At 39.1% G+C, this 12,328-nt stretch overlaps 1 protein-coding gene across 1 annotated transcript in view; it reads left to right on the top strand.

The window, feature by feature from the left end:
- LOC120534651 (zinc finger protein 721-like) overlaps window positions 1–2,411 on the top strand; it is a 51,800-nt gene extending 49,389 nt beyond the window's left edge. The window contains exon 6 of the mRNA XM_039762242.1: window positions 1,008–2,411. Within this exon, the coding sequence (XP_039618176.1) occupies window positions 1,008–1,828 (821 nt within the window). The 3' untranslated portion in view covers window positions 1,829–2,411. The remainder of the gene's footprint in view (window positions 1–1,007) is intronic.
- The last annotated feature ends 9,917 nt before the right edge of the window (window positions 2,412–12,328 follow it).

Below are 12,328 nucleotides of genomic sequence, written 5' to 3'. Positions count from 1 at the left end.
AAAAAAAAAAAAAAACTATTTTTTCTGCCAGACAACGCTGGGTATTTCAGCTAGTTTCATGTAAAACTGTCATATTTTATGTGTTGATGTTATTTGATTAAGCATTTCTTATACAATTTCTTTAAAGCAATGATGGGATTTCTCACAATTTTTTTTTTTTTTAGAGATGGGGAAATGATACCGAAGTGTCAAAGCTTGTGTCAGCCATTCTGAAGCGTAGCGAGTTGAATTGCGGTGTTGGAACTTGTGTCAAAACGCAGCTGTCTTGTGACCCGAGACGTTTGAAGCTTCATACGTCATCAGTGCCTCACAGCGCGTTTTGTCAGTTTGACATCGCTGATGCTAAATTAACAGGTACCCTATATAAAATGTATCGTATTTATTCAGCAATGTGGGGTTGTGAGGAGAGAGAGATTTAGAGAGCTTTTATGATAGATGGTGACTAATAGCAGAAAATGGCATTCAAAAGTTTAGTATAAAAATGGACAAAGACCATAGCAGAATAAAATGAACACAGACTTTTCTGACCTTTTACTGGTGACATGAGACTGAAACAGTGAGTGCTGCTTTACTTACGCTCTTGAGAGTTTGCCTTGACCTCAGTTAACCACCAGATGTCGCTGTTCATACTGGGGATGAGGCTTCAAAGCTTTGAATCTTTTTTGGCACAAATAGAAAGAGAGCCTCAAAGCTTCACAAGGCTTCATTTTCCCATCACTACAAATTTTTTTACCTCTCTTTTTACTTTTTTGTGTCTCATCACAGTTTTCAAGTTTAGTTTTTCTTTGATACTGGGGAAAGCAATCAAACGAAGCCGCAAAAATGTGAATCTGCTCTCAACAAGGGTAAAGTACTGGGACCGTAGAATTGATGGAGTCTGAATTTATTTGAAATAGAACGAGTTCTTTTACACAAAGCGATGGCCTGTTTTTGTGAATTTCCCCTTGGGATTAATAAAGTATCTAAGTCTCTTTCGATTCTAAAATATACAATTTATATTTCTGTAGGTTTACAAGACACTGGCAGCTTCTCCTTATCTCAAGCCTCTCTTAAGTGTAAATCACAAGAGACGTTGCATGATGAAGACATGAGGAAATCGACATCTGGATCAGAAAGCTTGGTGCCAGCCTCTCTGCAGGATAGTTCTCTACATGACAGGAAACTAACCAAGACTGAAGTAGAGACACGCAAGAAGAATTCAGCAAACTTATTTTTCTGCCAAGAAAGGAAGGCACATGTTAAACAAAAAGCAAAATATGATAGTAAATGGAGTCCTACAACTCCAAAGACATATTGTTGTACCGAATGTGGCAAAGGATTCTCCTCCTATGGCCATCTTCGGACCCACACAAGAGTTCACACCGGAGAGAAACCATATTGCTGTTCTGAATGTGGAAAACGGTTTGCACAATCTGGCAACTTCAATAAGCACATCAGGATTCACACAGGAGAGAAGCCATATAGCTGCTTTGAATGTGAGAAACGATTTACGGATGTAAGCACTCTTATGAATCACACAAGAATTCACACGAGAGAGAAGCCTTTTTGCTGTGCGGAATGTGGCAAACAATTCTCACAATTAAGCCATCTTCAGACCCACACAAGAATTCACACGGGAGAGAAGCCATTTTGCTGTTCGGAATGTGGCAAACAATTCCTGCAGATAGCCAATCTACGGACCCATTTACGAATTCACACGGGTGAGAAGCCATTTTGCTGTTCGGAATGTGGCAGAGGATTCTCTAACAAACACAGCCTTCGGTTACACACAAGAGTTCACACTGGAGAAAACCCAAAATGCAGTGTGGCAAATGATTCTCCTAAGTAAGCCACTTTTATATCCACACGGGCATTCACACTGGACAGAAATATTATTTGTAGATGACTCTGAGCCATATGAGACTATACAGCTCCAACAACTGGCATCTGCAAGAGCAATTACTCTTGCTGGAACAATTTTTAAATGACAAGTGTGCCAAAGCAACTTTTATCAACAGAAAAATAACATCCACATAAAACACAGAATGTATCATCAGAGATTTTAATCCACAAAAAAACTATAAATACTTGAGGATAAATGAATGTGGCCACAAGACCACAGATAGAATGGTAAACAAGCCAACCTCCTCTTTTAATTCCACATGGATCAACAACTAACTCACAGATAGTTCAACAGAGGTGACCTAAGATTGAGAGACGACAACCTAAGCATAGCTACACAAGGTGCTGAAAGGCAATCATACAAGAAAAGGGAGGACAGAGAAATGTTAATCCTGCCAGACAGAGCTAGACCAACTTCAGCATTGTGAGGTGTGAAATTTTGTTGACAGACAGATTCCTACACTGGTAAATATACAATAAATACGCTTGGGGCCTTATGTATAATGCCGTGCGTTGAATTCACACTATAACATGGCGTACGGACAAAAGCGAAAATGTGTGTACGCACAAAAAAATCCAGATGCATAAATCTGTGCGAATGCCAACTTCCATGTTCTTCCGCTATATAAATCCCTGTCAGCATGAAAATTGACACACGCGCCTGCTGTCCCGCCCCAACTCCTCCCAGAATTATGCCTCTTTGAATATGCAAATCAATACTAAATAGCCCTTAAGCTCAGCGTTCTCTGAAATGGCAAAAATACAGGGGAAAATTTCAGCGAATACCAAGTGGAGGCAAAGAAAACCTTACTATTTGTTGGTTTAAACATTGGTATAAACAACAAAAGGATGTTGATCGAGTGACATAGCGTGTCAGAGAAACTCAAAAGCTCAAGTTCACAAAGTTGCACAGTGCCTGAAATAAAAAAGTTGTCAGATGTCAAAGTCGCCGTGAAAAGGCAAGTGGTAGCCCACCGTCTGTCATATGAAAGCTTATTAGGGTACAGACAAAATAAAAAAATAGGGACACAGTGGGGGAAAAAGCACAAAATGGTAACTTTAATCTCTAAATTTCCATTTCAATCACGTAGTTTATTTGGTCATTAAAGTAGAACATCATAAACTTAATCTTAAAATTGTTTAATTTACTAGTTTATCAATCCCATCATAACTAAAGTAGCACGTTAAATGCTTTGTTTTGTATTTGATCTTCTATGTGTGTGAATCACTACGTGCTTCCAGGCTTTCTCTTCCTCCGACAGGATGCAGAATCCATTACATTCATAATATTACAGCTCTCTGAATAATTAAAATACTGAGATTTATACATGATATCATTTTCATGATGATAGGAGTTAAAGCAGGTTATTAAACATGGGAACACAGCGGCGCAGTGATTGTTCATGTCTCACGCAAGATGCTTGTTGTGCCATGTGCTACCTTCGATGAAATAACTTATTACAGAAGTACTGTCTCTTTCAAATGTACTAACCTCCAATTTCTGTCCTTCATTTTTTTTCTCCAAGTAACCAATCGCCACACAATCGGCTCTGTAATAGACGTTAAGCCATTTGTAAGCTTAGAACGCCAATTCTTCAAAACTTTTAAGGAACATTGAAATATCTTCATAATGTTTAATTATTCTATCCATCTATCCATTCAGTGTCATGCCAGCTACAGGAAGAATACAGCGCGTGGCAGGAGCAATCCATGAACGAAGTTCCAGCTCCTGGCTAGTGCTGCGGCACCGTGTAGTTAAAGTTTTATCTGTATAATATAATAAACATATTTTGCTGCATTTCATCTTAAAAATGATATCATCATCATATGTAAATATGCGCTTTATAAAGTGGCTCAGGTTGTGCAATATTATAACTGTAGTGCAAGCTTACAGTGAAGTGATTGTACTTGTAAGTACAAACAGTTCTACAAGGAGCACTTGATGGACTGATGGAGTGTGTTTAGAGTTCTTGGGATGAAACTGTTCCTGAACTGTGAGGTCCGTACAGGAAAGACTCTGAAGTGTTTGTCGGATGAGACCAGTTCAAATAGCGAATGGCTGAGGCAGCGTGTGCTTGATGCTGTATACCGATAATTCTCTTTCTGATCAGCTGCTGTACAGCTGTGATTCACACTCCGATACACTGATATAAATACTCCGAGTGGTGCAGTGAGAGTAATCTGGAAAAGGATGTGGCAACCCCTAACAGTAGCAGCTGAAAGAAGAAGAAGGTGCAGTGAGAGTAACAACGCTAAAACAGTTATGGTATTTGGAATTGTTTGACCATTCTGTGGAACATTATATTGTTACAAGTGAATTACAATCAGATGCATTAAACTAATAAACAATATGTGGTTAATTTCAGTGTATTTATAAAGCCGCGTCAGGGATGTGGATCTGAAAAGGAAAGGATAACCACACAGGAACAGTAGCACTGCTTTGACGTTGGGTGCGCCAGTCTACAAAACCGAGCACAGAACTTGCGTAAGGCAGGGTATGAGGTACCGTGGAAATGTGCGTGGCTTTGCATCGTGATTTGAAGGTGGAAACGATCTTACGCAACATTTTTGTGCGCACGCACCGTTTATACATGAGGCCCCTGGTTATCCAGTTCTGGTAGTTCTCATTCACATTTTAGTACTTTGGTTTTGGCAACTGTTTCTCTGATTTAAAATATCAACCGTTGCTAGTTTCTTGAAAATATGCACATCTCCGGGTTGGGTTAACTCTAGTGGCTTCCTACATTCCCCATTGCCAACAGGCCACTCACCACAAGGCAGAATACCAAACATCCCAGGGAAGACAGTAGCCATGTTACCTTTAGTGAGCAGAGACAAATGCTGCTATACTGTACACACATCTTGCCGAGATGTGATGCTGGTTAAAAAAAGTTGACAACATTCTGATAATCCTGCTGCCTCCCCAAAAACTATGAGGAACTGAGCCAGTAAATGATCTGAGGACTTGGAAAAGGATGAAACGTTAAGCAGTTAATGTGCCTACTAACCTGGACATATATTTTATTATAGTTTGTGAATTTCCAACGGGTCTTTTTGCATGACCTTTGGGGGTCAGTGTGCAGGGTCAGCCATTGTACAGCGCCCCTGGGGCAATTTTTAGGTTAAGTGCCTTGCCCAAGGGCCAACAGGATCTCTTCTGACAGTAACTGGATTCGAACTGACAACCTTACCAGATACCAGTGCAGATCCTGATCTACAAAACCACCACTAAATATAATATATATAAATGGAGGTCTATGATACAGTTTGCATATTTGTAGCTGGAAATCCACAAAGGGAGCAGATGAATTACATTTTAAAATAGTTTTTGTATTCCTAAGCTTTTGATCCTTACCAGGAATCATCATCAGAGGAAAATGATTAGACTTACAGGAACCAAAGGCAATATATAGCAAATAAGGGGGAGTCTTATTTGTTATTTTCATGTTCTTCTTTTCAAGCCTGTATATTCTGGGTTCAGGTCCAATTAGGGTTAGAGTTAGGGTTAGACTCCAACCTGACCCCCAAGGGCACACACTTCCTTATCTTCACAGGGTATCAGAATGTATCCTCTCCAGAGCAGGCATCAAAGTAACACACAAGCCTACAAACACGCCACACACCATCCTTTTTAATGCTAAAAGCAAGTAATCAGCAGCAGAGACACAGAACACCATTTACAGCTAACCATTGTGGTGAGTTGCTGGGGCTGCGACCCGGCCGGGATACCTGGAAGGACCGGGAGGTGGCATGTACATCCTCAGGGCCCCAATGGGGCAACCGCCCTGGATCAGAGGAGGACCACGGGAGAAGAGGAACGAGGCTCATGCCTATTTGAGACCCGTGGCCACCGCCAGGGGTGCCCCGAGTCTCAGAGGGCCCGGGAATGATTTACTTCTGCCACACCCGGGAAGATGGAGGAGGATCCCTCCAGGGACGCCTGGAGTGTTTCCAAGTGCTCTCCCGACACTTCTGCCACACCAGGAAGTGTTGTCAGAGGGAGCACCTGGAGCACATCCAGGTGAGAATAAAAGGGCCCACCTTCCTACAGTCTGGGAGCTAGAGTCGGGAGTGGGAGCGGGACAAGGCTCCCGAGGAGAGGAAAGGCGGTCCAAGGACAGAGAAAGAGAAGCCCGGAGGAGTGGTGATTGGTGTGAGGAGCACAATGGGTTGTGCAGGACTGTGTTGTAATGGAGGAAAAAATAAACGTGCTTTATATAAAGATGCAGTATCTGTCTGGTGGTGTTCAGGCATGTCTCACACCATGTAATGCATATCTAGCGGTATACGTGAGGCAAACCATCAAAAAAAAACTCACCACATGCATAGAGGAACATCACAATGCAGCCAGAAGAAAGGACTCGTGGTCTCTGATTTACACACATACAGTACAAGTTTGATGGGACACTCATTTAAATGGGACTCGGTGTAAGTAAAATTCAAGGCTAATATTAACAGTAACAACGAGCAGGCTGAAACATGGCTATCCAATAAAAACACCATTAACAGACATTTGGACATTAACCCTGCACATGCAGGCTTGAAAAGAACGACATGAAAGTAATAAATAAGACTTTATGATCAAAACCATCTCTACTCCACCTCATCAATCCCAAACATCCACCCCACACTCCCTCAGTGTGTGATACCAACTGTCAAAGATGGAGGAGGAAGTGTGATGGTCTGGGGTTCTTTTGCTGGATGCAGAGTGGCTGACTTGCAGAGAGACACACGGAGGGTTTTTAAGTAATCAACAAAAGTTGGGACACCTGTGCAAATTGTTTGCTTCAACTTGCAAAGCTTCATCTACTTGAATTACTGCAGAACATCTGTAGGCTGTGACCTGTCAGTTGTTCCCAGAAGAAGGTACATTCTTCATATTCTGAAATGTCCCTTTATTTCAGTTTTTGCAAACCTACACTTAAATTATAACTCTGCCATTTGACTGCTTACCTTTTCACCATTTTAGGTCATTCCTTGCATTTCCACTCATTAAATTTGAAGAACTGAAGTGTTCTAAATCTTTTTGACCAAGTAAAAAAAATATTATATATATATATATATATATATATATATATATATATATACTAATAAAAGGCAAAGCCCTCACTCACTCATCACTAATTCTCCAACTTCCCGTGTGGGTGGAAGGCTGAAATTTGGCAGGTTCATTCCTTACAGCTTCCTTACAAAAGCTTTTATCGAAATTCTACGCGTAATGGTCATAACTGGAAGCAGTTTTCTCCATTTACTGTAATGGAGATGAGCTTCAACGCCGTGGGGAGTTTCGTGTGACATCATCACGCCTCCCACGTAATCACGCAGTACATAGAAAACCAGGAAGACCTCAAAAAGCGTTGAAGAAAACATGCATTATATAATTGAGAAGGCAGCGAAACAATAAGAGTGACATATACAACCATATTCATGAGTTCTGCTACTTCGGAAACAAAGCACGATGTAAACCTACACTTTAAATTAAGTTCATAGACAGGCTGCGCGCTGGCGTTTGTAATTTAGTGCCTGCCCATATAAGGCCGTCCGTCAGCGGCAATCCAATAGCAAACTGCCACGGGTAAATATTCACGGGTGAAGGACTGTGCTTATGGAGAGGAAGATGAGATGGTCAGGGTGGTGTTTGACACAAACTCAGCGAAACTGCGAGAGAAAGTTTTAAGTGCCAGGACTAAGGTAACATTAAATACAGCCATGGACATAGCACGAGATGGCACCAGCACAGCTGGGAACCTTCGATGCATGTACACCGAGTGGCTCACGTGAACTGGCGCAGTGCACAGATAAAAGCAACAGTTCCAAAGAGCTGAACAAAACCGAATTACACAATTGAAAAGGCAGCAAAAATATGAAGCGTCTGATAAGCATATTCATAAATCCAGCTACTGCGGAAACAAAGCACACGTTGGAAAAAGTCAATGTCCGCTAAAGGAAGACAGTGTAAAAAACCCGTGCATGCAGTGTGTCAGGTCTCAGATAAAGAAGAAGACGAGCTGTTTATTGATGCAGTAAGAAACGAATCGATGAATGAAACCTGTCATCTTTACAACGATTGACAAACACGGAATGTAACTTGAACACAACACATCCTACAAATACAAACCTGATTGAAAGAAATAATGATAATCAAATCCTTGATGACAGCAACACTCAGTAACACTCACAAAACAAATACTGTATATTGACAGTCATGTTACGTTATTTTTAAAATGTTCCCTTTTCTTTTCTAGCTTTTTAACACACTACTTCTCGCTGCGATACGCGGGTATATATATATGTATATATATAACCCGATCTACATACTCGAATAATGGATACTTTATTCGCCATCAATGATTGTTTTGGTAAAGCCATACTCAGTGTATTCATTAGATGAGCGGTAAAAAGTAAGAGCGAGGGAGGATGACTTATTGAGGCATGCAGGCTGTAGTCGCGTCAACTCTATCTGAATTGCGATCACATTTGAAAAAATATATCTTTTCAAGTTCTATTTAGTCCATATGTGTCAAACTCAAGGGCGGGCCACATCCGCCCGGCGTAATTATATCCGCCCGAGATCATTTTATATACTGTATTATTGTTATTAATGGCCGGGTATATGAAGCGCTGGTAACACAATAAACTACAGATCCCATAATGCAGCGCTTCAGCTGCCTTGCGAACACTTACGCGTTAATCAAGTCTAGCTTATGATGCTGCAAGTTATTGCGAAGCTAGCTCACGATGCTGAAGAAAAAGTTGATTCTGAAAATAGAGCCTTTAAAACCGATGGGAGGCTGAGTATATGTTTACTGAACCCGTGTGTCTCATTTGTGGAGCTAATGTGGCTGTAATTACAGAATTTAATCTAAGGCGGCACTATGAGACAAAACATCAGGGTAACCTGAATGAATGCAATGCAGAAGATACAGAAAGCAGAAGAATTAAATAAGAATCTGACACTTCAGCGGACGTTTTAACCCGTGCACAATCACAAAGTGATTTCAAGTGAAGCTGCTTTTATGGGAGACACAAATGCACCAGTGCAACTTTCCCTGTTGCCAAGTAATGTTAAACCAAGTCGTCACTACGGTGTTCCCAAATCGCACTTTGCTGATAAACTGGCGCACTGAGTTTGCACGGCGCTTTGGTGACTTTGAAGAACAAAAAGTCCGTCTACATGCGGCTCGAACCTTGTGCATGTTTGGTAGCACATATCTGTGTGAGAAGCTCTTCTCAGTGATAAAGACTAACAAAACAGCACACAGGAGTCGCCTCACTGATGAGCACCTGCAATCCATCCTGAGAATCTCCACAACACAGAACCTCACACAAACAGAAACGAACCTGTGCCAAAAAGATGCCAGGCGTCCAGCTCTAAAATGACATATGAGCAAAGACAACTGAATGATTTGATTTGTTATTGCTGAAAGGAACACATTTTATTTATATTTCCAGGTTTTGTTATGCAGCATGTTCATATTTGAATTTGTATAATTTTGACAGGATATATTTTTATGGAGAGCAAAATCTTTTGGGATATTTAAAATCTAAGTTTATTTTTATATAAAATTACATAAGAGTAAAGAAATTTGAATGTTTGTTCTTTTAACGTTTACTTTATTTCTAACTTGTATAATTTAGACAGGATATATTTTTATGGAGAGCAAAATATTATAAGTTGTTTAAGGTTTGAGTTGATTTATTCAGAATAATATTCCTGTCTGTTTTACCATTCCTACCAAAGATATTTCTGTCGACTAAATAAAAATTCCTTCTATTTAAAATTTAAATAGAACTTGAACAAATCGATAGTTCATAATATCCACGCAGACTTGCGTAAGGCGGGGAGTTATCCGTTTTAACAAGCAGCGTATTGCACTGATCTGAAATAGCTGTGTGTGTATATATGTAGATATGTATGTATATGTATATATATGTTTATATATGTGTGTGTGTATATATATATATATATATATATATATATGTATTTGTGTATATATATGTGTGTGTATGTATGTATGTGTGTATGTATTTATGTGTGTGTGTATATGTATGTGTATATGTATAGATATGTATATATATATATATATATGTTTATGTGTGTGTATATATATATATATATATATATATATATATATATATATATATATATATATATATATATATATATATATATATATATGACAACAACACTCATCACTCACAACAGTGACAAAACAATTACATTGACAATCATGTTACGTTATTTTCAAAATGTTTCCTTTTCTTTTCATTGCTTCTTTAACACACTACTTCTCACACGAATCGGGTATTTTGCTAGTGTATATATATAAAACCTGCAACGAGATGAGAGTTTTTGGAAGATTTTTTCAAGTCCCACAAGTCGAAACTTTGGCCATGAGATTTTTTTAAGTCCCACCCTCCTCTCAACCATTTACGGTTAACAGCCCACACCCACGGTCCTCTCACCTCTCATTCGTGTGAATGCTTTTGTCAGACACAGTTCCTGCTCTCTTAGCTCTTATAATTTTTTTACATTTTCCTCACTTTATGTTCCCAATAAATGAAGACTTATTATTTCCAAATCTTATTGAAGAATTTCATCCTAAAGGGTTATCAACAGAAAAAATGAGTACACGGGCAATCCTAGCACCGAGAAATGATGAAGTCAAACGAATTAACGTGAAAATTGTCAATCGGTTTACATGGCAAATTGGTTAAATCCATACAAATAGACTTTGCTGAAACAGTTGCTGGTGATGGTGCAGAAGATAAAAACATTAACTTACAATATCACGTAGAATATCTACAACCATTAACAGCGTCTGGTCTTCCACCGGCCGAATTACTGTTGAAAGAAGGCTGTATCGTAATGTTATTGCGTAATTTATGGCTGAGTGATGAGCTGTGCAATAGGACAAGATTAGTTGTATTCAAAATTGTTTGAACAATTCTGACATGTAAAATTTTAACAGGCGACAAGAAAAGTAATGTAGTACATCTTCAGGGGATAACATTAGACACCAAAGGAGATCTCGATATGCCATTCATATTAAAATGTTTACAGTTTCCCATTAGAATAGCTTTTGCAAAGACAATGAACAAATCACAGGGAGAAACATTCGAAAAAGTCAGTTTATTTATTACAGAGAAACGAACGATATTCACTCACAAGCAGTTTTACGTTGCATTGTGACGATGAAAGTCCAAACACAAAATCATAATTTGATGGGATATTGATGAAAAGTTAATTGTTTTTACTGAAGTTTTACAGTAAAAGTGTAAGTTTAAAAAGTATTTGTGTGTTAATTTCAAAGCCAAACAGAATGAAAATGTATAACGCAACGAATACCACTAACGCAACATGACACATAATTTTCTTTCAATGTATTTTTTTTTACTGTGGTGAATTACTCACTGTAACACAAAATAGTTCTGTTATGCATATGTAACAATTCCCATGAAAATAACAATCTGTTTACATCAGCTTCCTCTTACGTGAGCGGCAGAGCCACAAATAGGCTGGATCCGGGGGGTCGGAGAGCTAAGTGAGTGCCAATATACACACCAACATACAGTTAGAAGACCTCCTTTTGTGAATTCCTTCCTAACATACTTGCGGTTTTGATGCAAGGTTCTTGTGTACTTCAGGTAAGGTTAACAAGTCTTGTACTTTAATTGATTTGACAGTTGCTTACTTTTAAAGGTCAGTTTTTGTAAGCTAGTTGTTTTATCTTGGTAGAGTAATATATATTGCTCTACTTTCCCCTATTATATTATTAATATGTAGCCTTAGAATGTCTAATCTCACAGACTTACCACTGTATATAAGGTATTATTGTATATAACTTATCCCGACCTTCCCTTCTATATCTATAACCTCAGGCAATTGGATGTAGTAAAAAGACAAGCAGGAGTTAAGTTACACATAAAATAATGTATTACTGATAATATTCATAAATAATAACAAAATGCAAAGTACATTTGAATATTGGCAACCATACAACCTGATTAAATGGTGATGTGTAATTCAGGTGGCACACAGACTTGTAGTTACTTAATGTCTCTAGTTAAGGCATCATTGGTGCTCAGCTTTCAGCCACATGTCTGTTCAAAATGGCTGACGCTGTGCTCTTCATTGTGTTGTCTTCAGTTCATGGTGTGATGGTCTTCTTCAGTTAGCAAGAGAAAGATACTTCTACATCATCACAGGTTAGCAAGAGATATGCTTCTTCGTCATATGTTGGTTAGAGAGAGAGAGAAAAAATGTGGTTGAGCAAGCAAATTTATAGGTTTTCTGTCCGACCCCTACAGCCAATCCAGACAGCCATATCTCAGACCAATGGGGGAAATAGAACATCTTAACACCTGCAAACCCCCAAGACCATGTGTTAAACTAACCTGGCTTTGTGTGCGGGATGAGACAAAGACTTTAGCAAAGAAATTCTCA

The sequence above is a fragment of the Polypterus senegalus genome, chromosome 8 (genome assembly GCF_016835505.1).
Source record: "Polypterus senegalus isolate Bchr_013 chromosome 8, ASM1683550v1, whole genome shotgun sequence".
Classification (NCBI taxonomy): Eukaryota; Metazoa; Chordata; class Cladistia; order Polypteriformes; family Polypteridae; genus Polypterus; species Polypterus senegalus.
Note: the sequence above shows the minus strand (reverse complement) of the source record. Positions and strands in the feature narration are given on the sequence as shown.